This window comes from Cetorhinus maximus, chromosome 10, assembly GCF_964194155.1.
Source record: "Cetorhinus maximus chromosome 10, sCetMax3.hap1.1, whole genome shotgun sequence".
Taxonomy (NCBI): domain Eukaryota; kingdom Metazoa; phylum Chordata; class Chondrichthyes; order Lamniformes; family Cetorhinidae; genus Cetorhinus; species Cetorhinus maximus.
Genome location: NC_135888.1, coordinates 24,155,274 through 24,182,472, shown reverse-complemented (window position 1 = coordinate 24,182,472; position 27,199 = coordinate 24,155,274). Strand labels below are relative to the sequence as shown.

General features: G+C 46.1%; 1 protein-coding gene across 5 annotated transcripts; it reads left to right on the top strand.

The window, feature by feature from the left end:
• The first annotated feature begins 1,200 nt into the window (after window positions 1–1,200).
• inpp5e (inositol polyphosphate-5-phosphatase E) lies at window positions 1,201–25,421 on the top strand. Of its 5 annotated transcripts, none has more exons than XM_078550207.1 (12): window positions 1,201–1,381; window positions 10,694–10,830; window positions 12,844–13,918; window positions 14,592–14,715; window positions 15,408–15,502; window positions 19,490–19,614; window positions 19,716–19,835; window positions 21,266–21,373; window positions 22,990–23,151; window positions 23,620–23,735; window positions 24,744–24,880; window positions 25,057–25,421. In XM_078550207.1, exons 3-12 carry the CDS (start codon window positions 13,089–13,091, stop codon window positions 25,184–25,186), a joined length of 1,947 nt encoding a protein of 648 aa, XP_078406333.1. In that variant the 5' UTR covers window positions 1,201–1,381; window positions 10,694–10,830; window positions 12,844–13,088; the 3' UTR covers window positions 25,187–25,421. The 5 variants fall into 5 exon arrangements, with proteins under 5 accessions (XP_078406333.1, XP_078406334.1, XP_078406338.1 ...); XM_078550210.1 differs by lacking the exon at window positions 1,201–1,381 and adding an exon at window positions 8,903–9,013; XM_078550208.1 differs by lacking the exon at window positions 10,694–10,830.
• Window positions 25,422–27,199: the final 1,778 nt, after the last annotated feature.

Below are 27,199 nucleotides of genomic sequence, written 5' to 3'. Positions count from 1 at the left end.
CCTAATAGCCTTTGAGAAGGTGGTTGAGAGTCACTGCTTTGAACCGCTGCAGTCTTTGTTGTGTAGGTACACCCACCATGCTGTCAGAGTTCCAGGATTTTGACCCAAGGACAGTGAAGGAACGGTCGATATATTTCAAAGTCATGATGGCATGTGATTTAATGGGGAACTTCCAGGGGGTGGTGTTCCTATGCATCTGCTGCTAGAGGTTGCGAGTTTGGAAGGTACCGTCAAAGCAGTCTTGTTGAGTTGCTGCAGTGCATCTTGTAGATGATGTACACTGCTGCCACTGCACATCGATGGTGGAGAGAGTGAATGTTTAAGGTGGTGGCTGGGGTGCCAATCAAGTGGCATTTCTTTTTCCTGGATGCTGTTGAGCTTGTCTGGTGTTGGATGAGTGCTGACACACTCCCGACTTGCGCCCTGTAGATGATGGACACGGTTTGGGGTGAGGTGGTGAGTTACTCTCCATTGAATTCCCAGCCTTAGACCTGCTCTTGTAGCCACAGTATTTGTGTAGCTGATCCGGTTAAGAGCCAGTGATCACACCGCCATTAAGCTCACTACCCCTTTAAAATCCTGCTGCACTGTGGTCTAGTTAACACCTGGACAGGGTAAGCTGCAGGTGGGCCTGTTGCCCAAAGTTTTCCTGAACTTATGACAGATGCCGAAGCTATGGTGGAGGTCTGAGGAGATTTGTTGCTTTGCAAAGAATTTTAGCTATGGTAAATGAGGGCATTTAAAAGAAAACACGCAAGTTTAGTAAGATATCTGATAGAGGTTGAAAATTATAGGGAGAAACATCGTTCCGTCATCCTGAAACATTGACTATTTTGCTCTCCTAGCTGCCTGATCTGCGTATTTCCAGCATTTTCTGTTTATATTTCAGATTTCCAGCATCTATAGTATTTTGCTTTTGTTCAGATCAAACGGTTTTGACGAGGTGAACAGATTTTAGAGGTCAGAAACTTTCTTGTCTGGACTAGGGTTGTTTGATATGAGGTTTCTGACCAGAAATAATGGGGAAAGCAGAACCTGAGTTTTTTTTTGAAAGACTGGTTTATACATCATGGGAGGAGACATCCAATTTCCCAACATGCATTGTAATCTGGGCGAAGTGGAGTCCTCCTATATCCCCACATGCAATACGATCTCTGGGGCGCTCGCGCTCTCTTTCTCTGGGATGGCTCCTCCTCCTCCTCCTCCATGCATTATGACTAATGGCTGGGATGAATCCTCCTCTTTCCCGAAATGCACTGTGTCTGGCGTTGCCCCCGTGCTTTGGTCCGGTTGCTAAGGCGGTTTCATGGCCCCGGCGTCAGGGCATGGGAGAGAGTGCGGGAGCGGAGCGGGGAGCCCGGCAGCGGGGCCCGGGTGTGAGGTGAGCGGAGGGAGGGCGGTCGGTGTGTTCCCCAGCGTGGGGGCTGTTTGTGTTCCCGGGAGAGGCCCGAGCCAGGGCCTGGAGTAGTTTTAGCCGCCCGGCTCCCAGCTGACAGCCACTGCAGGTCCCGACCGGATTCCGGCTCCCACACGGAAGAGACTGGGTCGTGTATTCGACTGTATGGGGCATCGCAACTCTCCGCACTCCTTCCCCCATACAAGGTCACCCGTTACTGAGGTCACTGTGTCCCCGCCCCGTGCCTCAAGGTGTAGAGGAAGGCGGGGCTGCGGGCCGATTCCCTGATCTTTGTGGTACTGAGTCACGCTGGGACGACCCCAGGCACAGACTTGGGCTGACATTGGCCTCAGTGCACCAAGGCTGGGGTTCCTGCTCCTGATCACAGGGTAAAGCCAGGACCAGGCTCAGTTGTGATGCTCTGCACAGTGGAATAGCTCATTGCGCCAGGCTGGAGTTCCTGCTCCTGATCATAGGGTAAAGCCAGGACCAGGCTCAGTTGTGATGCTCTGCACAGTAGAATAGCTCATTGCTCCATACACTCAGTAAAGAGGGAACTGTGGGCTGGGGCTGCATCTGTTGAGCTGTGGCCACTGTAAAAGTCACTGCTGCCACCGGGATAAGTTGTGCTGACTCCATTATCAGCTATTCAAACACTCCTAGCCAGCCATCATCCACCCTCAGCTCATCCAAAACTCTGCTGAGGGTGTCCTAACTCCCAGCGAATCCTAAACCAGAAACAGAAATACCTGGAAAAACTCAGCAGGTCTGGCAACATCAACGGAGAAGAGTACAGTTGACGTTTCGAGTCCTTTTTTGTTTTCATCCCAGCAAATCCTGTTCCACTATCACCCCTCTGCTTGCTGATCTACACTGAGAAACTATGTTTCGATGAGAAAATTCTCAAACTTCCAAACACACGAATTAGGAGCAGGAGTAGGCCCCTCAAGCCTTCTCCACCATTCAGTAAGATCATGGCTGATTTAATTTTAACCTCAACTCCTCATTCCTGCCTACCCCCGATAACCCTTCACCCCCTTATCAAGAATCTATCTGCCTCTGCCTTAAAGATATTCAAAGACTCTGCTTCCACCATGTTGTGAGGAAGAGAGTTCCAAAGACTTATTTACATGGCCTCTTCCTATCTTTGTAATATCCACCAGGCCCTGCAATCCTGTGAGATCTCTGCGTTCCTCCAATTCTAGCATCTCGGGCATCCCTGATTTTAATACTGAACTGTTGGCCATGCTATTGGTTGCCTGGATCCTATACTCTATACTCCATTATTCCCTCTCTGAAGCCCTGCACCTCTCTACGTCTCTTCTCCTTTAAGGTGCTCCTTAAAACCGATCTCTTTGATCAAGCTTTTGGTTGTCTGTCCTGCTCCTATCTCCATTTGTGGTCCGGTGTCAAATTTAGTCTGATAACATTCCTGTTAAGTGCATTGGGATGTTTCACTGCGTTAAACATGTTACATAAATATTGATGTAACCTTGCCATGAATTTTTACGGTACAATAATTAATAAATACTGCACCGGTGGGCCAATTAGCCTCCTCTGTAGTGTAATGACTCAATGGCCATCAGCTCCACTGATTCCATTATAAACTAGATTGTCATACTTGATCATTTCCAAGCTGCCTTTGAAATGCAGTGAAAGTCAGTGTGGCCTTTGAGATTGTCGAAACTCAGCCCCTCATGGCAGGAATCCAAGGTACAGACATTCCTCTCAGTTTTGCACGAAGTAAGCAATCTTACTCAGATTCTGCAGGGTGATTAAAAAAGAATATTTCACATGAGTAGGAGTGAGCGCTCTTCTGTGGCATGTTGTTGGGAACAGTGTAGAGGGAACTTTACTCTCTGTCTAACCCAGTGCTGTACCTGTCCTGGGAGTGTTTGATGGGGACAGTGTAGAGAGCTTTACTCTGTATTTAACCCCATGCTGTACCTGTCGTGGGAGTGTTGATGGGGACAGTGTAGAAGGAACTTTACTCTGTATCTAACCCAGTGCTTTATGTGTCCTGGGAGTGTTTGACGGGGACAGTGTGGAGGGAACTTTACTCTGATCTAACCCCATGCTGTACCTGTCCTGGGAGTGTTTGATGGGGATGGTGTAGAGGGAACTTTACTCTGAACCTAACCCCGTGCTGTTCCTGTCCTGGGAGTGTTTGATGGGGACAGCGTAGATAGTGGGAGCTTTATGTTTGTGAGGCATAACTGTTGTTTGTTGGACATCTTGCAGAGTTAAGGGTTAATAATTAAATTGACCTGTATAAATAGAGCTAGTCCTGGAACAAAAGGCTTTCTTAGACAAACAGGTAGACAGCAGGGTGCCACAGCAAGGAAATAAATGACTGTAGTGACCTCTGTCCATGAGAAACTAAAGTATAACACTAAGATAAAAGCAAAAAACTGCGGATGCTGGAAATCCAAAACAAAAACAAAAATACCTGGAAAAACTCAGCAGGTGTGGCAGCATCTGCGGAGAGGAACACAGTTAACGTTTTGAGTCCGAATGACCCTTCAACAGAACTAAGTAAAAATAGAAGAGAGGTGAAATATAAGCTAGTTTAAGGGGGGGTGGGACAAGTAGAGCTGGATAGAGGGCCAGTGATAGGTGGAGATAACCAAAAGATGTCACAGACAAAAGGACAAAGAGGTGTTGAAGGTGGTGATATTATCTGAGGAATGTGAAGGAAATATGGCTGTGAAAGCGGGTTTTAGTAAACACCTTGTCAAACACCAGGAGAGAAATGGAAAGCAATGAAGGTGAACAAGGCAAAAGAGAGATATGAAAATCCTGACGGAGACTTCCTTTTGTCTGTGACATCTTTTGGTTATCTCCACCTATCACTGGCCCTCTATCCAGCTCTACTTGTCCCACCCCCCCTTAAACTAGCTTATATTTCACCTCTCTTCTATTTTTACTTAGTTCTGTTGAAGGGTCATTCATACTCAAAACGTTAACTGTGCTCCTCTCCACAGATGCTGCCAGACCTGCTGAGTTTTTCCAGGTATTTTTGTTTTTGTTTTGGATTTCCAGCATCCGCAGTTTTTTGCTTTTATGTTAGTGTTTAATTGACTGCCACTTCTCTTCAAGGAATGCCTACCTTGAAGAAGTATTGCTCTTCTCTCCATCAGGATTTTCACATCTCTCTTTTGCCTTGTTCACCTTCATTGCTTTCCATTTCTCTCCTGGTGTTTGACAAGATGTTTACTAAAACTCGCTTTCACAGCCATATTTCCTTCACATTCCTCAGATAATATCACCACCTTCAACACCTCTTTGTCCTTTTGTCTGTGACATCTTTTGGTTATCTCCACCTATCACTGGCCCTCTATCCAGCTCTACTTGCCCTACCCCGCCGCCCCCCCCCCCCCCCCTCCTTAAACTAGCTTATATTTCACCTCTCTTCTATCTTAGTTCTGTTGAAGGATCATTCGGACTCGAAATGTTAACTGTGCTCCTCTCCGCAGATGCTGCCAGACCTGCTGAGTTTTTCCAGGTATTTTTGTTTTTGTTTTGTAAAGTATAACGGTGTAACTAACTATTGGTCAGGAAGATAAGCTATGAATAAATCTATTCCTCAAAAGAATTCAAGAACAGATAACTCAGGATGTCATGCTTAAGGAAGTATCTTTGAGATAAACCACTAAGTTTGGTTATGCAAATAGACTACTTTCAAAGGGTTCAGGAACAGATACCTCCTGGGGTCTAGTCTGTTACATCTACCTTTGATGTATCAAAGCTGTGTACCTGCCCTGGGAGTGTATGATGGCTTTCATCAGTTAGTTGGGGAGCTTCAAAGAGACCAAAACTGAAAGCCTCTTCCCTGCAGTCAGATTGATCAGCCGTGATGTATATGAATCAAGTCTGTTCCCTATCCTCCTCTGTCAAGTTGCTTATTTGGTGTGTCCCTTTGAACCATCGAAGGAGCGAGGATGGTCTGCTTGATTCAACAGTGCCTGTGAGGTGAGACGTGGTCGGAGCTGAGCTGTGTTTTTCGATGAACAGAGTTAATGTTGATAAAAGCAAAAAACTGCGGATGCTGGAAATCCAAAACAAAAACAAAAATACCTGGAAAAACTCAGCAGGTCTGGCAGCATCTGCAGAGAGGAACACAGTTAACGTTTCGAGTCTGAATGACCCTTCAACAGAACTTCTGTTGAAGGGTCATTCAGATTCGAAACGTTAACTGTGCTCCTCTCCGCAGATGCTGCTAGATCTGCTGAGTTTTTCCAGGTATTTTTGTTAGAGTTAATGATGATTTTGGAAGATGGTCAGTGGGTAAGGACAGTGCTCAATGTGGGGCTGAGCAAATTTAACCTCAGGCCAATGTGTGAGGTGAGGCTACTAGCTACAAGTAGTAATAGCCTCAATGATCCAGGCACCGTCAGCCAGAGCTCTTGCTCTTGATCATTACCCAGTGACTCCTGCTGGGGTTTGAGGGAGGTCAGGGGAAGGCTCAGGGTCAGCTGTGATGCTCCCTACAGCCAATCAGCTTGCTGGTAGTCTGTATCCCGGCTGTCAAATTAGAGAGTGACCTTGTAGTTGAAGTACCATGGGCTTTTGGAACTGGAAGGGTCACCAGTTCAGGAGAAGTAGTAGTAGCTGGCAGCTTGTGGTTTAAATTGGGGCTGTCTTTCGGGTGAGACATTAAACTGAGGTCCCATCTGCCCCCTCAGGTGGACAAGATCCCACAGCCACTATTTCAAAGAGCTTGAGAGATCTCCCTGGTCTCCTGGTCAATTTTTATCCCTCAATCAACATCACAAAAACAGTTTATCTGGCAATTATCAAAATCCTGTTTGTGGAATCTTGCTGTGCACAAATTGGCAGCTGTGCAAGTGCTTACACTTTAAAAGACATCATTGGCTGTAAAGCACTTTGGGATGTCTGAGGTGGTGAAAGGTGTTATAGAAATGCAAGTTGTTTCTCTGTTGCCTCACAGGATCAGTCTGTCCAACATTACTATACGTTGAATGAGGAGCTCCTGGTGCACTGCTCACCAGTTGGAGGTATGAAGAGTCTTTTGTCTTGATGGCAGCTGCTTATGATCTGTCCCCATGTCCTCAGAGACTGGGTTGAAGTGCAGAGGTGGTGTGTGTGCAGGAGCTGGTTTACTTGTGTGTGGGACCAAGAGTCAGAATTCTGCAAGCACTGATGAGTTGGTGTAAGCGAGACAGGGAGCAGAGTTTCTGAGGCTGGGCACTCTTGCCCAGTGGCCATTCCCTGTGAGAGAGTCTGGCTGGTGACTGTTTCACCTCAATGGGGTACTGGGAGTGATTGATTCACCCCTTGTTGGAGCAAGACACAATGACTTTCTGCAATGATTGGGTGTGAAAACCTCCTGTGGCTGTTTCTTGCCTTGGTACTTGGAGGTTGACTGTAGCCCACTGGTCACCCCATGGGTCAGCAGCCATTTTGGAGAACAGCTGGGCCAGCAGGGATCCGAGGGTGAGAGCTGCTGTCTGGGTGTGTCAGTACCTCGCCATATTTGCCCAATGAGCAACTGCAAAGGTGGGTGTCTGAGATTAGACTGCTGATTATGTGACTGATAAATCATGGTTCACTGTGGTTGACAACTTGGGGTGCGGGGGATCATTGAATATTGGGAAGATTGAAACCATTGTTAGCCAAAGTCTGTCCCCAAAACACCAACTCCAGCCCCCTCGCTGGCCACTGTATATGTTAAAGGTGCTATATAAATGCAAGCTCTTCAGCATACCCAAATATCTTCAGAGGAACCTATGGAAAAAATGGGGAGTAAACCAGAGACAGGCATGCGGAGGAATGAGAGTGTTAGGTTTTAAGATGTGCTTTTTGTAAAGGAGGCGTTTAGCATGGAGCCTAACTGACTGAAGGCACAGCCATCAATGGGATGATAAAGAGAGCAGGGATGTTACACAGGCCAGAGTGGGAGAAATGAGGGTTCCTTGAGGGTGAGTTAGGTTATGGGCAATAGAGTTTCTGATGAGTTCAAGTTCACAGAAGATAAAGGATGGGAGGCCGGCCAGGAGAGCACTGGAATAGTCAAGTTCAGAGCTGACCAAAGTCTCCCAGGCACCGGGTAAGGATCTGTCTCCCAGCTGAAGGCTTGAGGAGGGGCCAGTGTCTGCACTCATTAAACCTCTCCATTGTTCTACACATTACAATATTTTTCCTTGTGTATTCAATGAAGACTGACAATCCCTAGTTCTTGCCAATTTGAATACGACGCTCCGTTTAGGTTCCACCAGGGTCACTTGGCTCCAGACTTCATCATGGCCTTCGTCCAAACATGGACAAAAGAGCTGAAACTCCAGAGGTGAGAGTGACTGCCCATGACATCAAGGTAGCCTTTGACCTGAGCCTCAAGGAGCCCTAGCAAAACTAGAGTCAGGGGGAAATCTCTCCACTCATACCTATCACAAAGGAAGATGGTTGTGGTTGTTGGAGGTCAATCCTCTCAGTTCCAGGACATCACTGCAGGAATTCCTCAGGGTAGTGTCCTTGGCCCAACCATCTTCAGCTGCTTCATCAATGACCTTGCCTCTATCTAAGGTCAGAAGTGAGGATGTTCGCTGGTGATTGCACAATGCTTGGTACCATTCAGGCCATAGATACTGAAGCAGTCTGTTTACGCATGCAGCAAGACCTGGACAACATCCAGGCTCGTGCTGACAAGTGGCAAGTAACATTCGCGCCACACAAATGTCAGGCAATGACCATCTCCAACAAGAGAGAATCCAACCATCTCCCTTTGACATCCAATGGCATTACCATCACTGAATTCCCCCAGCCATATAAATACTGTGGCTAGTACAGCTTTTTAGGGAAGAGAGTTTCAGATTTCCACTCCCCTTCGTGTGAAGAAGTGCTTCCTAACATCACCCCTGGAAGGTCTGGCTCTAATTGTAATGTTCTGCCTCTATGTTCTGGATTCCCCCACCAGAGGAAATAGTATCTCTCTATTTACTGTGTCAAATCCTGCCCCTAGAGACTGCTCAACATTGAGCGGGGGAACAAAGTATTTCACTGTGAGCACAGCAGTGAGCAGCCAAGTTCAAACTAAACCCACATCCAATCACATTTCCAAATCAATTGACACTTAGTTCCACAATTATAGGGTTCAGGCTCAATGCCAGTTGGCATTTAACAAGGTAATAATCTAGGGCTAACTGAGCAGGTTACCCTCAGTAATGCAGTGATGGGAATCATATTCCTCTGCTGCATGGTGGCTTTGCTGTAAATGTGGTGTAATGAGCTCCAACTGGAAACCTGATCTGAGCTGGGTTATAAAGTGAAAGGTGGTTGTGGACAGGACAAGGTTACCACCGCTGTGGGGTTCACATAAACCTTCCATCAGCAACAAGAGGGAATTTGTTCCTTTCTCCCTGACCGGTTGATCTGAACAGCTCTCCTGGGAATTCACTATGCTGCACTTGAGGTGAGCAATGGCACAGTGTTGTGTTTGACCAGCTTTCTCTCTCTCTCTCTCTCTCTCCTCCACCCCCCACCCCCCCCCCCCCCTCTAATGAGCTGACAAGTTCTCTAGGTGGAATCTACATCCTTCATGTGTGATGTTAGCGAGCAGCTGCAGGCAGTTTGACTGTGAACAGCATCCCACTGAACCAGGTAATACGTATGTAGACAGGCATGCAAGCAGACAGACAGACATGTAGACAGGTACACATGTTTTCATTCGCCGTAAAGCACTTTCTGATGTCATGAGGTCGTGAAAGGTGCTGTAAAAATGAGTCATTCTTATTTTCTCTTTAAACTATCAACTAAAAGCCATAGAATGATTTAGAGACCATTCAGCCCATTGTGTCTGTGCTGGATCTTTTAAAGAACCAATTAATCCCACTGCTCCTGATCTTTCCAAAAACTCCTGTAAATTTTTTCCCCTTCAAGTTGCTGACAGTAACAAGCGAGGTGGGAAGGTAAGCTGTGGGGAGGACACAGACTACGAAGAGATATCAACAGGTTAAGTGAGTGGGCAACAAGATGGCAGATGGAGTATAATGTAGGGTAGAATGAAGTTATTCACTTTGGTCGTAAGAATAGAAAAGTAGAATATTTTTTAAAAGGTGAGAAACTTGTAAGTGTTGATGTTCAAAGAGACTTGGGTGTGCTTGTTCACGAATGGAGAAAGTTAGTAAACAGGTGCAATTAGGAAGGCAAATGGCATGTTGGCCTTTACTGCAAGGGGATTGGAATACAAGAATTAAGAAGTCTTGCTACAGTTGTACAGGGTTTGGGTGAGACTGCATCGGAAATACCTTGTGCAGTTTTGGTCTCCACATTTGCATCAGGATGGTACAGCAAAGGTTCACTAAATTGGGATGAGAGGCTGAGTAAACTGAGTCTATATTCTCTGAAGCTTAGAAGAATGAGAGATGATCTCATTGAAACATTCAAGATTATGAAGGGGTTTGACAAGGTAGACATTGAGACCTTGTTTCTTCTGGCTGGGAAATATAGAACAAGAGCACACAGTCTCAGGATAAGCGACTGATCATTTAGGACTGAGATGAGGAGAAATTTCTTCACTCAAAGGGCTTTGAATCTTTGGAATTCTCTACCCTAGAGAGTTGTGGATGTTCCATCATTGAATACATTTAAGGCTCGGATGGACAGAGTTTTGGTGTCTCAAGGAATTAAGGGATATGAGGAACGGGCAGGATATCAGCCATGATGGTATTGAATGGTGGAGCAGGTTCGTCTGGCTGTGTGCTCTACTCCTGCTCCTATTTCTTAAGTTCTTAGGTGTTTATCCAATTCCCTTTCAAAGGTTACTATTGAATCTGCTTCCACTGCCCTTTCAGGCAGCGCCTTCTAGATTGCAGCAACTCAATGAGTTTTTAAAAAATCAGATCTCTCCTTACCTTGTCTACAATAAGGTCTCCTCATTTTGTTATCCATTCCCAGGATGTGGGTGTTGCTGGCAAGGCCATATTTATTGCCCATCCCCAGTTGTCCTTTGAGAAGGTGGTGGTGAGTCACTTTCTTGAACCACTTTAGTCCATGTGGGAGGGTGTTCCAGGATTTTGACCCAGCGACAGTGAAGGAATGGCGATATATTTCCAATCAGGATGGTGAGTGGCTTGGAGGGGAATTTCCAGGTGGTGGTGTTCCCATCTATCTGCTGCCCTTGTCCTTCTAGGTGGTAATGGTCGTGGTTTTGGAAGGTGCTGTCTAAGGAGCCTTGGTGAGTTACTGCAATGCATTTTGTAGATGGTACAATCTCCCCTCCGATTCTTTTTTGCATCAATCTCCTCTGAATCCTGATTAATCTTATCTCTTGCTCTCCAGACGTCCTGTGATCCTGAAACTGCTGAGACTAGAAACACGGCACCCCAGTAACTTTCACAGCAACGTGTAAGGTGCTGGCTGGATGACCTTTGGTTAGGTCTGCTGTCACCATGGAGGTACCACAAGGATGCCAAGAGGTGCGTCTGGGAATCAGAGACAGTTCTTGTGGCATTAGTCCTGCCAGCAAGAGGGCACATCCTCTGAAGTAGTGGAGTAGCGACATGTCAGAGTGTACTGAATGTATATGACCCATTGGGAAGCTGGGGAGTCTCACAGAGTCAGTGATAGCTGAGTTGTCTATATCTCAGCAGGCATGATTGGAATTGGAGCAGAGCATTGCACCAGGTGACTAGCACTGCCTCCTGGTGGCTGGTTGCTTAGTTTCAGGTACCAGACCTGAAGGGCAACTCAGTGGGGGATATACCTGAAACCGCACAAACATAAAAAAATTACTGACTGATCCCTTGCCTGTTATTTGCCACTCGCGTTCAAGTTGCCATAATTTTTCCAAAGAGTTAAAATTCTTTTTACAAAATACTTTGATTAAACTGGTACAGATCTCTGCACATGCAATAAATCTAATTGCAGCATTCTCAGTATTCGGCAGGTTTTGCATTGTCTTTCCCTGGCTACAGTTTTTTAAATTCATTCATGGGATGTGAGCATTGCTGACAAGACCATCATTTATTATCATTCCTAATTGCCCTTGAGCAGGTGAATACAACTTGTATTTGATCGATAAGTTCACAGATGACACGAAAATTGGTGGGGTGGTAAATAGTGAGGAGGATAGCCTTAAATTACAGGAGGATATAGACGGGCTGGTCAGATAGGCTGATCAGTGGCAAATGGAATTTAATCCGGATAAGTGTGAGGTGATGCACTTGGGCAGGACAAACAAGGCACGGGAATACACGGTGAATGGTAGGACCCTGGGAAGTACCGAGGATCAGAGGGACCTTGGTGTGCATGTCCACCGGTCTCTTAAGGTAGCGGAACAGGTAGATAAGGTGGTTAAGAAGGCATGTGGGATACATGCCTTTATTAGCCGAGGCATAGAATATAAGAGCAGGGAGGTTATGCTGGAACTGTATAAAATGCTGGTTAGGCCACAGCTAGATTATTGCGTGCAGTTCTGGAATCAGCATTATAGGAAGGATGTGATTGCACTAGAGAGAGTGCAGAGGAGATTTACCAGGATGTTGCCTGGTCTGGAGAGTTTTAGTTACGAGGAGAGATTGGATAGACTGGGGTTATTTTCCTTGGAGCAGAGGAGATTGAGGGGGGACATGATTGAGGTATACAAAATTATGAGGGGCATGGGTAGGGTAGACAGGAAGGAACTTTTCCCCTTGGTGGAGGGATCAATAACCAGGGGGTATAGATTTAAGGTAAGGGGCAGGAGGTTTAAAGGGAATGTGAGGAAGAATTTTTTCACCCAGAGGGTGGTGGAACTTTGGAACTCACTGCCTGAAAGGGTGGTAGAGGCAGAAACCCTCATAACATTTAAGAAGTATTCAGATGTGCATTTGCGATGCCATGACATACAAGGCTATGGGCCTAGTGCTGGAAAATGGGATTAGAATAGTTAGGTACTTGTTTGACCGGCGCAGACTCAGTAGGCCGAAGGGCCTTTTTCTGTGCTGCAGACCTCTATGACGCTATGACAACTGAATGGCTTACTAGGCCACTTCAGAGTCAACCACATTACTGTGGGTCTGGAATCAAATATCGGCCAGACTGGGTAAAGACAGCAGATTTCCTTCCCTAAAGGACATTAATGAACAGATGGGTTTTTATGACAATCCAATAGTTTCCTGGTCACCATTACTGATGCTAATTTTTTTAATTCAATATTTATTGAATTAACATTCCCCCATTCCCCCAGCTGCCACGGCGGCATTTGAACTTGCGTATCAAGATCATTAGTCCAGGCCTCTGGATTACTAGTGCAGTAACGAAACCATTATGCCACCATGGCCTAATTGCTGGGAATTACTCAGTCCATTCACTGAGGTGTTGAACATAGCTCAGTGGTAGTGATGGTGCCAATTCAGGAAGATGTCTGTTCGTTTAAGGCTTCACTTGTTTGAATTTAATGCTGTCCATTCCAGGTTTTCTCACACTCAATTTTGGTGGTTTTCTTGCAGGTGTTGCCTTATGTCCTCTCCATTGGAGCTTTGAGACATCAATCAGGGCCGATTCCACCTCTTTACATTGCTGGTTCCTCTTTTTCTCTGCAAAAGTGAAAGGATGAGGCAGTCTGTTTGGTGGGTCACTGGTGACGGGAATCGGATGCTTTTAAGGGCTTTTACAATCTGGGACAGTTGTTAAAGACGGATCACTCCCGACTGCACATGTTTCGCTTGCCATCTAACGTGGCAGTTGGCCGAGAATGAGTGATCAGACCAACCTGCCAGCCTGGAACCTGGACTCCAGTACGGGCAGCAGACAGCAGGGAGGTCATGAGGCTGGGAGAGACCAACCGAGGAACCAGGAGGAATCCACACTGTTCCTCAGCGACACTTGGAAATACCCCCCCGAGGAGTTGGGCCACGGCGTCCAAGGGCTGCAGCCGGCATTGGTGCCAAGACCACCGGCAAGACCCAAGCCATCCCGGCAGGGCAAGTTGCAGCGCCTGCACTCAGTGGAAGGCAAAGTGGCCGGCCGCAGAGCGAGGGGCAGGAGCAGTGAGGAGAGCTCATCTGAGCCTGTGGACACTGACTCATCCTGCGGTTCCTTGTATGGTGGTGACCTCTCAGGCTCCCCCATGCAGTGTCTTCAGGGCAGGTCCATAGTGGTTCCCCAGAGGACTCTGCCCAGCAGCAGCAGCAGCAGCAGTAGCTTGCGAGAGTGTGACACCAGCGAGTCAGCCGGCAGCACAGCAGAGTATCGTAACGGTCCTACCTGCCCAGACTCCCAGCCCAGGATTGACTACCCTGATATTAAAACAGTGCCCTCAGCCTATCGGAAGCTGCCTCCTGTGGTGCCCACCAAGCCCCTCCCTCCAATGGACATTAACCTGGACTCAACAGCACTAAGGATCAGTAATCGGATCGACCCAGATTTTGTGGATTACACTCACGTGACTCAGAGAGGGGAGTCAAGTCAGCACACCAATATCCTCATCCAGCCCCATGGAATTGAAGACAACCGATCCGCATTCTCCATGAATGCTTCGAGTAGTGTCCTATTTCCCGTCCGCTCAGAGGATCTTCGGAACAGGTAAGGGAACGACTGAAAATTAATGTATTTAATCCTCTTAGCTGTGAACTGTCTGCAGGACCCAAAGTGTGAGCTTTAGCTCAGTGAGTAGCTGTCTCTTGCTTCTGAGTCAGAAACTCATTGATTCAAATCCCAGCTAATGGATGGAGTGCTGCCCAATGGGCTGGGGCCCTGCCTCCTGTCACACTACCCTGAACTTCTCTCATGTCCTGGGCCTCGTGCTACGGTTCTCCCAGAGACTGTCACTGTTCGAGGTGACTGCCCATTCTTTGATCCCATTCCTACTTGAGTGAGATGTTTAAATTGAGAAACCCAGGTGGCGGGGCACTCCCACACTGCAGGACACCGAGCTTGAAAGTATGGGGCAAAGATGAGGTGAGTTTGGCTGTGGCTGTGTAATGCCAAATTTAGGTTTTGTATTTTTCCAGTCGCAGAATGACAGGAAGATTGAGGGAGGTGAGGAGCTGCATTCTATTGGGCTCCTGGGAAGTGGGTGGGAGACAGGTGTGTGAGAGGCATTGGAGTCAAACAGAGAAGTTTTGTGGAGGAGGAAGGATGTATAGAATAGATTTATAGGAGCTGAGGGGAGCAGGAGAGACTGAAATAGTGACACAGAAGCTGCAGCAATCGTAGCCCTGTGTCTAGATTTTAAGACATAGCTGTGTCTCTACAGGAGTTATCTGGAGGGTAGTCTCCTGGCCAGTGGAGCTCTACTGGGAGCCAGTGAATTGGATCGTCATTTTCCTGACCGAAGAGTCCGAGTGTTTATCACCACCTGGAACATGCAAGGCCAGAAGGTGAGTAAGAGCTGAGACCTTTCGGGAAGAGGAACCTTCATCCTGACTTGTTCCCACAATACAGAATAGTGGTAAGACTGGTTAGTGTGGTTACAGAGCTGGCCACTGAGCTCTGTGGGAATGTGGGCTGTGTGGTGAGGTCTCTGTGTCCCCACTGATGCCTCAGCTGGTCAAGGTGGTGAGTTGCTGAGCTGTATAGGTTAGAGCACTCAGGTCTGATCTCGGGTCTGTGCTGGTCTCGCCAGCGGCTGAGGTTGTCCTTGGCACCCCAGAGTCTGGGATGAGTAAAGCAGCCAGTCTTCCTGCTGCTGAATGCTCTCTAGTGAGCCTCTGCTTTACACCCTCAATCCCAGTTAGAAGTGTATGTGTGTGGCCATTGCATAGGAGAATACATCAAAAAGTATTTCATTGGTTATGAAGCACTTTGGGATATCTCAGTCACGAATGGTGCTATAGAAATGCAAATTATTGCCTACTCCTGTTTCCATTGAGATTAATGAACTCAGTCCACATGCCCTAGGTGGAATCTAGGATTTTCTCCTCCTTTGTAATGCCTCTACACCTCCAGCTCGCCATGAAGAATATGTAACCATCATGCCTGTCCAAGGTTGCCTCAATCGTTTGATCTGATCAGGTTTCGCTTCTGGAGTGTGCTTGTTGTAATCGGTTCTGCATCTACTCTCCCACTACAGCTCCCGGATAAACTGGATGACCTTCTCTTGCCCTGTGACGCTCAATATATTCAAGACTTGTATGTCATTGGTACCCAGGAAGGAATCCCAGACAGGTAACAGTTCCTCAACGTCAGAAATTAACCTGATCTAATATTTGGCTACTTCTCATTTCTTCTCTTTGTTACAGACAGGAGGGGGTTTAATTTAGAACAGCCCTGATTTCTCCTCTCACCATCCCTCAGTAAACAGAAAGGTATTCTTTTGATTTTTGATTTCCCCCTTTATAAGTGGCGGTGTATTTTACCCAAACCCTCAGTTTTGGAGTGATCCAATCATCTATTAATAACCCCACAGCAAACTCGAAATGGGGTAAAATCAGAGGGTTAGTTTATTTTTATGCACATTTCAAAATGCGAGGAGGGGTGTCGCTATGTAACCCTAGTACATTCGGAAAGGAACATATCTTTTTTTTTATATAAGCTCTGAAGAAGGGTCATACGGACGCGAAACGTTGGCTCTGTTTCTCTCTCCACGGATGCTGCTAGACCTGCTGAGGTTTTCCAGCATTTTCTGTTTTTGTTGCAGATTTCCAGCATCCACAGTATTTTGCTTTTATCTTTTTATTTTCTGTCGGACTGTGGATTGGAATTACAATGGTTGCAGGTTGAAAGACATCTCCGCTGGAACAGGATGAGAGATATATACAATGTTGTAGTCCTGGAACAGAGTGTGCCATGAATGACAGGATGGTGCTGAAAAGGAGTCCTGGACCAAGGGAGCTGCCTGGCAACAATGTTTTAATTGGCTCCTGACCAGGTTTTGTGTGAGAAGCAGTGCAGCTGAATAGCTCCTAGCCTGAAAGGGACAAGACCTAAAACCTCTTTCTCCTATGTGTGGAAGATTCCAGTAATTCAATAACAATAGCTAGCTGGCTTTTTCTTCTCATATCTCTATAACCTGCTATCTCTCTGAAAACCCCTGTCAAGAGGCAAAGGGGAAAATCACCATTAGAGACATTGAAAGGCAAGTGCTCAACCAGTGAACTAAATACTGAAAGTGCTGGAAGACCACCTCATGTCATCAACAAGAACTGAAAGGAATTTGGAAGACATCGATCAAAATCAACCCATCAAAACCTGTACTCCGGAATTGGTGCTATTGAACTGTTTTATCCCACCCTTAAAATCCATGTTTTTGTGTGTCTTATATGTGTGTGTATAGGGATTTAAGAAGGGGTAGAGTTTAGGTTATAGAGTTAGAAATTAGCGGTTCATATTTCTTTCTTTTGCCACTAGTTAAAGACAATTTGTTCAATAAACAGTTATTTACTTATTAAGTTTACAAACCTGGTGCTCCTATTCTGTTAACCTAAATTAAACAGGTAGAATTGGGGCAATCTGGTGGTTTGGTCAAACTTTTCACATTTGTCACGGTTCGGGGAGCAGTGGGGCTTCATATTACAGCGCACTATCCCCAGTGAGTTGTGACAATTCACACAATAAAAGAGGGATAAGGGAAAGAAAGAGATACAGGGCAAAGACCACAGACAAAGTAAGAATTATTGTTTCACCTGAGTCCAGAGTCCAGAATCAAAAGTCCAATGGTATATTCCTTCAGAGAGGTTAGCTAGCTGAAGCTGATACTGGGTGATTTACTTTTCCAGTAGCGCTGACTTCCACAATGGGAGAAGCATGTAGAGATGCATCAGTCTTGTAGTAGGCACGGGTACAGAAGTTCATATATTCCAGTAAAAAAAAGTGTACATGAGGGCCAGGCAATTTTAAAACAAAAACAAAAATACCTGGAAAAACTCAGCAGGTCTGGCAGCATCTGCAGAAAGGAACACAGTTAACATTTTGGGTCCAAATGACCCTTCAACAGAACTAAGTAAAAATAGAAGAGAGGTGAAATATAAGCTGGTTTGAGATGGGGTGGGGGGGGGTGGGGGGGGGTGGCGGGGAGACAAGTGGAGCTGGATAGAGGGCCAGTGATAGGTGGAGATAACCAAAAGATGTCACAGACAAAAGGACAAAGAGGTGTTGAAGGTGGTGATATTATCTAAGCAATGTGCTAATTAAGGGTAGAAAGCAGGACAGGCAAGGTACAGATAGCCCTAGTGGGGGTGGGGTGGGGTGAAGGAATCGAAAAAGGCAGAGATAAAACAATGGATGGAAATACATTTAAAAATAATGGAAATAGGTGGGAAAAGAAAAATCTATATAAATTATTGGGGGGAAAAAAGGGGGGATCGGAAAGGGGGTGGGGATGGAGGAGAGAGTTCATGATCTAAAATTGTTGAACTCAATATTCAGCCCGGAAGGCTGTAAAGTGCCTAGTCGGAAGATGAGGTGCTGTTCCTCCAGTTTGCGTTGAGCTTCACTGGAACAATGCAGCAGGCCAAGGACGGACATGAGGGCATGAGAGCAGGGTGGAGTGTTGAAATGGCAAGCGACAGGGAGGTCTGGGTAATGCTTGCGGACAGACCGAAGGTGTTCTGCAAAGCGGTCACCCAGTCTGCGTTTGGTCTCTCCAATGTAGAGGAAACCGCATTGGGAGCAACAAATGCAATTGAGGGAAGTGCAAGTGAAATACTGTTTCACTTGAAAAGAGTGTTTGGGCCCTTGGACGGTGAGGAGAAGGGAAGTAAAGGGGCAGGTGTTGCACTTTCTGCGGTTGCATGGGAAGGTGCCGTGGGAGGGGGTTGAGGTGTAGGGGGTGATGGAGGAGTGAACCAGGGTGTCCCGGAGGGTACGATCCCTGCGGAATGCCGCCATTCCACCTGCTCTACCCCCTCTTAAACAGTATAAAATCCATCATGTTTCTACTTCTCTTTAGCTCTGAAGAAGTCATATGGACTCAGAACGTTAACCCTGTTTCTCTCTCCACAGATGCTGCCAGACCTACTGGTTTTTTCCAGCATTTTCTGTTTTTATTTAAGATTTCCAGCATCTCCAGTATTTTGCTTTTATGATAGAGGCAGGCTGCTAGCCTGGAGTCCGGTTTTCTCTTCTGAGGTTAAACTGCAACTGAAGATGGAATCCGAAAGCTGTTTAATTAAAGCACTTCAAATAGCTCAAGTCCCGGCCATGTGACAGGGTGGTTTCAGATCAAGCCAATCAGCTGATGTACTTTAAGGCCTGCTTGTTAAAACCCATTGTATTTTGAGCCGGTAACTGTGGAACCATTAGCACAACGTTAGAAATTAAGAGTCACCAAAGCTCTGCCTTTGTCCAGAGCTGGCGGAGGCAGACGTCTTGTCTACTAGTCCTTTGTGTTGGCTTGGCTGGAATGTTCATACAAATACAAAGGGGTGTCACATTCCAAGAGTGTGATGAGTTAGCCTTTGTCCACTGGAATTGCTCAGAATTTTCCAGAACTACCAGCATTTGACCAGCTGTGGCCATTTTATCAGTACGTTGTCCATTTTAAAAAAAATAATTTAAACAAGAGAATATGGAAGAGAAACAAATTTCTTTTAGATTCTTTTTTTCCTTCATGCCTTCTTGGCATGACATCTTTTACCACCCCCCAAATCCTCCCCTTCCTTTCCAATGTGCAGTCTTTGGGGCTCTTAGTTTTCAACCCATCCTTCATATGTGACACCAGACAGTGTGACAGTGATTGGTGACTCAAGAGGTGCTGACATATGAAACAAACCGAGACACTGCCTGCACTCACAGGCAGATATAAAATATCCTACAGCTACCAATTAGAACTGGAGGGGAGTTCTCTTTTCTTTCTCTCTCTCTCTCTGTATCTCTTCCTCCATTTCTAGATCTGCTCCTCGCCAAGTACACTCTCCAGCATCAATCGCTGGATAGGGTCGACAACCTTGCCTGTTCGTGCAACCCCGACCAGAACAGTTCCAACACCAACTATAGGAGCAGTGACTGCCTGTGCCACCCCACCCATAGCCTTGGCTGGGACCAACAGATTCCTGGGGATGGGATCAAACTCAACTGGTAGTGGGCCCATTCCGGCTCAGTGGTTTGCCTCGCTGAGCTGCAGATTGTACTCTCTGCTGGGTTTCAGCATTCTTGTCTTTGAGTTGCTGTGTTCCAGAGCTACACCCTGAATGACCTGCTTTTGTGTTTCTGCAGGAGAGAATGGGAGATCCGCTTACAGGAGACCCTAGGGCCTCACTTTGTGTTGCTGTATTCTGCAGCACATGGAGTCCTTCAGCTCTCTCTGTTCATCAGGAGAGACCTCATCTGGTTCTGCTCAGGTGGGTGCCGTGGCATCACAGGCCAGTCCCATCAGCTATTCAATAAATGGAGATTTTTGGGTTTGAGGATTTACTGAACATGCCTTGTGTCCCTCCCTCAGAGGTAGAACAAGCGACAGTGACAACTCGTATCGTCTCCCAGATCAAGACCAAGGGAGCTGTAGCAATCTCGTTCACGTTTTTTGGGACATCCTTCCTCTTCATTACTTCTCACTTTACCTGTAAGTTTTCCAGAATCATTTTCTCCTGATTGTAAACCCAGGCTGAGGGTTAGCCTCATTGCAAAGTTAGAGAGAGCAAAGGAAAAGAATACAGTCAGAGTGAAGTGGCACTAGGATTGTGTGTTTAAAACAGGCTTTTTAAGAGGGCCAAAGAGAGAGGTAGATCGTTGAGTCAGAGTTGATGGCTCTTCTTCACTGTCTAATTGGAAAAACAGACTTGCACTTATATAGAGCTTGTTCAATGTCCTGGACAATGAAGTACTATTTGAAGTGTGGTTACTGTTGTAATGCAGGAAATGCAGCAACCGGTTTGTTTTTTTTTATTCATTTACGGGATGTGGGCGTCGCTGGCTAGGCCAGCATTTATTGCCCTTCAGAGGGCGGTGGTGCAATCCACGTGGTGTAGCAAGATCCCACAAACAGCAAAGTGATCGTCTGCTTTAGTGAAGTTATTGAGGAAATGGTTCCAGGAATGAGGAACTTCAGTTACATAGATAGATTGGGGAAGTTGGGAGAAGAGAAGATTAAGAAGAGATTTGAAAGAGGTGTGCAAAATCATGAGGGGTCTGGACAGAGTAGATACGGAGAAACTGTTCCCATTGGTGGAAGGATCGAGAAGGAGAGGGCACAGATTTAGGTTAATTGACAAAAGAACCAATGGAAACATGAGGAAAAACTCTTTTCACACAGAGTGGTTAGGATCTGGAACACACTGCCTGAGAATGTGGTGGAGGCAGATTCAATCGAGGCTTTTGAGAGGGAATTGGATCATTATCTGAAAAGGAAAAATGTGTAGAGTTACGGGGAGTAGGCGGGGGAATGGCACGAGGTAAGTTGCTCTTTTGGAGAGCCAGCGCAGACAAAATGGGTCGAATGACCTTCTGTACTGTAACTGTTCTGTGATTGAAAGATCAATATTGGCCAGAAAACTGGCGAGAACTCCCTTACACTTTTTTGAAATAATGGCTATGCAATTATTTACATCCACCTGAGAGGGCAGATGGGTTTAACATCTCGTCTGAAATATAGTCCCTCTGACAGTGTGGTGCTTCCTCATTACTGACCCTCTGACAGTGCAGCGCTCCTTCAGTACTGACCCTCCGACAGTGCAGCGCTCCTTCAGTACTGACCCTCCGACAGTGCAGCACTCCCTTAGTATTCCACCGGGAGTACTGACCTTGATTATGTGCTCACATCTCTGGAGTGAGGCTCAAACTTATTACATTCTGATTCTGATTGAGTCGAGAGGAATACACACTGAGCCATAGCTAACACCCAAGAAAAAAGTGCGCCTTTGCAAAATCCTTTGACACTTTAAAATTTGGCTGAAGAAGGGAGTGAGTTAGTACAAATGAAAATGTGTTTTGTGATATGCTGGGGATGATGGGGTCCAGTTCTCACTTTGATCTCTCTCTCTCTCTCTCGTTCAGCTGGACAAGGGAAGGTTTACGAGAGGATGCTGGACTATAATAAAATAATAGAAGCCCTGGCACTGCCGAGGGTCGTCCCTGACACCAATGTCTACAGATCCGACCCCTGTGAGTACCTACGATTAAAGGCACACTGGACTGATTCTGTTGCCTGAGCTGTGTACTATAGAGAATCTACAGAATTCAGCCCAACCAGTTCACGCTAGTGTTTACGCTCCACGTGAACCTCCTCTCATCCTACTTAGTCTCACACCATCACCATATTCTTTCATTCCTTTTTCCATCATAAACTTCTAAACTAAATGTCTCAACTACACCCTTTGAATTCCACCTACTCACCACTCTCTGGGTAAAAAAGTTTCTCCTGAATTCCCTGTTGCATTTATTCGTGACTGTCATATTGTCATGGTACCTAGTCTTGGTCTCCCCCGCAAGTTGAAACATCTTCTCTATGTCTACCCTATCAAACCCTTCCATAATCAGGATCCCCCCACCCCCCGCCTGTTCAGTCTTTCCTGATGGGTATAACCTCTCCATTCTGTTATCATCCTTGTAAATAGATGATGGGTAGCATGTGTTGGGCTCACTGGAGACTGAAGAGGATATACAAACATGGAATGTAGTCCAGGAGCATGTCTCTCCCTTTGCAACTCCAGCTCTATTCTACCCAGCTCCTTTTTATTTTCTGAAGTCAGAGAGGAGCGGAATGTCAACCAGTGTTCCTGCTTCTGCTTCAGATAGCCCTTTCAACAATTTGCATTTATATAGCACCTTTAACAGAGTAAAACATCTCAAGGTGCTTCATAGGAACACAAATCAGATAAAATTTCATTCAGAGTGGGGATTCTATTGGAAAGATTGCATGTGTAGATGAATAGGGCTCAGTGTATAGCTTGCTGATAGTTGGTGATTTTGTGAGCAGGGTGGGAGAACTGGAGTTCGACTTCTGACCCACACACAGCTGATCCCCTGCCTGTAAAAACTCAGACATGGAGAATGGGACCATCGCCCATGGCTGGACGTGGGTCGCACCTTTTTAAAAATTTTATGGGATGTGGGCGTCGATGGCTAGGCCAGCATTTATTGCCCATTCCTAATTGCTCTTGAGAATGTGGTGATGAGTTGCCTTCTTGAACCGCTGAAGTCTCTGTGGTGTAGTTACGGCACCTGTGCGACTTTGAGAAAGAGCCTGAATTAATGTCACAGCTTTCACATCCTCAACAAGTCCCACAGCTCTTCATGCTCCATGTATTACTTTTTGAAGTGCAGTCACTGCTGTGATGCAGGGAAATGCAACAGTTTGTGCACAGCTAGATATCACAAACTGCAAAGGGTGGTGAAAAACCAAAATAATCAGTGGTGTTGGTCGGTGTAGAAATGTTGGAACACCAGAGTACACTCCACTGGTTTTCCAGGAAATGTGGCTGTAGAATATTCACATCCACCTGTTTAATGCCTTATTTGAAAGCTACAAATGGAGAACTGTTAGTACTACACTGGAGTACCAGTGTGGACCTGAAGTGTGGCCCATGTCACTGCCTCCTGAGTCAGGAGTGAGCATTTTACCACAGAGCCATAGCAGACTCTGTAGTCAGCAAGCCTCCACACCCTGGGGGACTCTGTACCCCAGCAAACCTCCACACCTTGCACACAGAGAGAGGGAAGGATGGAGGGAGGGATGAGGTAAAATCGGTTATTTTTCTAAAGTGCTTTTCCTGTTGTAGATGACGTGACGACCCGATTTGACGAGGTGTTCTGGTTCGGTGACTTTAACTTCCGTCTGGATGTGAAGCGTGCAGTGATTGATGAGCTCCTGCACAGCAACATTGAGGACAGTCTCCGCTCCATTCTGCATTATGATGAGCTAACCAAGAAACTGCAGGAGGGTAGGAATGAGTCTAACTTTCCAACCACCAGGGCTGGCGAGTGGGGCAAGGATCAGCCTCAGATACAGGTCCCACACACACTGACTCTCACTGGGGTACGGGTTCCACACACACTGACTCACTGGGGTACGGGTCCCACACACACTGACTCTCACTGGGGTACGGGTCCCACACACACTGACTCTCACTGGGGTATGGGTCCCACACACACTGACTCTCACTGGGGTACGGGTCCCACACACACTGACTCTCAATGGTGTACGGGTCCCACACACACTGACTCTCACTGGGGTACGGGTTCGATGGTGACCAACACTCAGTAACTAGGTTGTCTTTTATGTGTGAGGTGAGGCGATGGGTGTTGACAGCTGCGGATCCTATTGTTGCTTATACACTGCCTACACTTGGTGTATGGACTGAGAATGTTAAACCTTTCCACAGCTCACTTGTTTTGTCCTTCTTCATCAGGGTCCATTTTTAAAGGCTTCAAAGAAGCAGAAATAAGTTTTCTACCAACCTACAAGTTTGACATTGGATGTGATGTTTACGACAGCAGTGCTAAAAAAAGGACTCCCTCCTACACGGTAAAGAAGCTTCGTATGTTGATTCTGCAGGGTTACCTGGTACTCCTCCTTACTACAGCTCTTCTTTAATCAGTCTTCCTTTCTCCAGAACCATCCAGGATTTATTTTATTGATCGGGTGACTATCTAATGGAGAGACGAGCGGAGAAGAGGAAATTTAAAAGATATGAACATTTTTGATAGAGTAAATAAGGAGAAACTGTTTCCAGTGGCAGGGGGTGGGGTCAGTAACCAGAGGGACACAGATTGAAGGTAATTGGTAAAAGAACCAGAGGGGCAGATGAATTTTATTTAAGCAAAGATTTGTCGTGATCTGGAAGATGCTGCCTGAAAAGGCTTTGGAAACTGATTCAATAGGAACTTTCAAAAGGGAATCGGATAAATACTTGAAAAAGGGCAATTTACAGGACTGTGGGTTAAGAGCAGGGCAGGGGGGCAGGGAGTGGGACTAATTGGATCGCTCTGTCACAGAGTGAGACAGCAGGGAAGTAGGGTTGAAGGAAAGTAAAGGACATACATACCTATAGCACCTTCAACAACCTCAGAATGGCAAAAAGCATCTTCACAGCCGATGAAGTATGATGGAAGTGTAGTCAGTTATAAGAAACACAGCAGTCACTTTTCACAGAGCAAGGCTCCTCGTACAGTGGTGTGTTAGTAATCAGGTAATGTTTTGTGATGTTGGTAGAGGGATAAATATTGGCCAGAACAGGAAGGAAAACACCCCTGCTCTTCTTGCAGTAGTACCGTAGGATCTTTTACATCCAACCCAGAGGGGCTTTGGTTTAATGCCTCATTCGAAAAGTTGCACCTCCAGTGGTTCAGCACTCCCTCAGCACTGCACTGGGACTGTTGGCCTGGATCATGGGCTCAAATCCCAAGAGTGAACCTATGATCTTCTGACTTGAGAAGCATGAGTGCCACTCATTGAGCCATGTGTTCTGCGGTTTGATATAGTTTCTGCGGGAAGCATGTAACACACAGACCACTTACCCATCTTATCCTGCAGGACCGCATTATATACAAAAGCCGGCAGAAAGGCGACATCTTTGTGCTTAAATATGGTAGCTGCACTTCAATCAAAACGTCAGATCACAGGCCAGTGTACGGCTGCTTTCAAGTCAGGCTCAGACCCGGAAGAGATAAGTGAGTAATCGCTTTTTTTATTTCTCTCCACTCTGTCTCTCCCCTGTCCTGCTGATGATCGCACTCTGTGGGATCCTCCTGTGCATTGGATTTTTGGGAATGTGAATTAAATAGAACTGGATAACAGGATGGGGAGATGTTTGTGTATTAAATTTCTGTCTGTTTTGCTCCTTCAGCATCCCATTGTGTGCCGGTCAGTTTTACAGAGATATCTACAAAGAGGGAATAAAAAGACGGTTCCTGAGGGAGCAGAAGAGAAAAGCTTTCTGGAACCAGAGGAACAGTATAATCTGCAGCGTGTCCTGACTCAACTCAGAGATAAATGGGGAGTTTCCTTAATCTATCCGATTTCTGCAGCAGTGGACCAGACACAGAAACAGACTGCACAGAGGGTGCTGATCACAGGTCTGGCCCTCACACAGGAGCGAGGCTCCTGAGTCACTCACAGGTACCATGCCAAGGTGTTTTTAAAGGAAACTGTGGGAAAGGAAGGGTGCCATGTACCCACTTATAAAGAGCAACAGTGTGCATATTAATCCACTATTATTGTTGTTTTTATAATTATGTTTTGTGATATTCAGTATTTAGAAGACATTGGAAAATGTCTATTCATATTTTTTTTAAACATGCTGCCACAATGTTGTGAGCAACTTGGACCTTTCAGAAAATTGTTTATAAATATTTTTTTCACTGAGCTCCCCAGCCTCCTGAAGATGGGACCCACACACACTGACTCTCACTGGGGTATGGGTCCCACACACACTGACTCCCACTGGGGTAAGGGTCCCACACACACTGACTCCCACTGGGGTATGGGTCCCACACACACTGACTCTCACTGGGGTATGGGTCCCACACACACAGTCTCACTGGGGTATGGGTCCCACACACACTGATTCTCACTGGGGTATGGGTCCCACACACACTGACTCTCACTGGGGTACATTCTTCAAGTGCGAGCCTTGGAGGGGAGCATCAGCAGGACACTGAACTCTAAGGGATATCACAGCCAGATCGTGGGCTCACCCAACATTCACACATGGTTATAAATGCAAAATACCACAGATACTGGAAATCTGAAATAAAAGCAAAGTGCTGGAAACACTCAGCAGGTTTGGCTGCATGTGTGGCGAGAGAAAAGGGTTAACGAGATGCTGCCAGACCTGATTTTTTTCTAGCACTTAGTTTAAATTCACACGTGGTTGCCAGCCATTGTCACCAGATCATGAGCAGTAGCAGAATCTCTGCCAACCCAGAGACAGTGATAGTTATATGATCTGGTTGATATGAACTGGCATTAGAACTTGTCACCTTCAGCTCTGGGTTGGAGTGAGCTGGGCACATTGCTAACTCAGAAGAGTTGGGGCCCAGAAATGATTCTGTGAAAATGGATTCAATGAAAATGGGCTTTTGTTTGTAAAATCCCTAGAAATCTTGAACTTAATAGCCAGTATTCATTATTTAAACATTTAGAAAATTGGGGCCAAATTAATTATTGCACACTGACCTCAAACGCCCGAGATTTCAACCAACTTTATTTTTATTTGGAAGGAGAATTGTTAAATGATATTGCTTGTGACTGTTAGCAACTAAGTTGGTATTTTGATGCTAGCCTTACCCAGACTGTGAACCTCTCCTGCTGCAGTCAGTCACTGTGTGGCCTCACACACTAGTTAAAGGCTACTGTGGAACATGAACTCTGGCCACATTAGACCATATGGTAGCGAGGGACCTGTCAGGGTCTTGGGACACATCTTCCCCTTACCCTCGTCGTCCTGTCATTCACTAGTGTTGGGTCATTGATTGAGTGCAGCAACCCAGCTCCACCCGACCAATCACTGACCCTGGATGGGGAATTTGGGGCTTTTGCTTCCAGTTTGTGTGGCTCCATCCCAAAGTTGGTATCTGAGAGGAGAGTGGAGAATGACTTGATTTGATCAGTGTGTAAACAGTCACAGTGTCCAACAACACAATCCACCCAGGGAGTCTGGCTGTGTAAAGGATCACAGTTACTCCTCTCCCAAGGGCTGCAATGAGAACGGGATCGTTCCGGTTTCTCATATGGTTTGGATTACAATTCACACTGAGCTCACTTTACAGCAGGAACATATACTGGGGATTTCTGTAACATTTAAACTCATGGTTTATATATACTGATTTTTATTTTGATTTCACTGACCTTTTACGAAAAATAAATAATTTTTAAGAATTCTGGATGTTAGTCATCACTAACCTGTGCAGCCCTGCTTCCACTCAAGCTGTCTGCTTTAAGTTATAACACCCAGTCTCTAAAAGACAAAAACGTCTGCGATCAAAAGC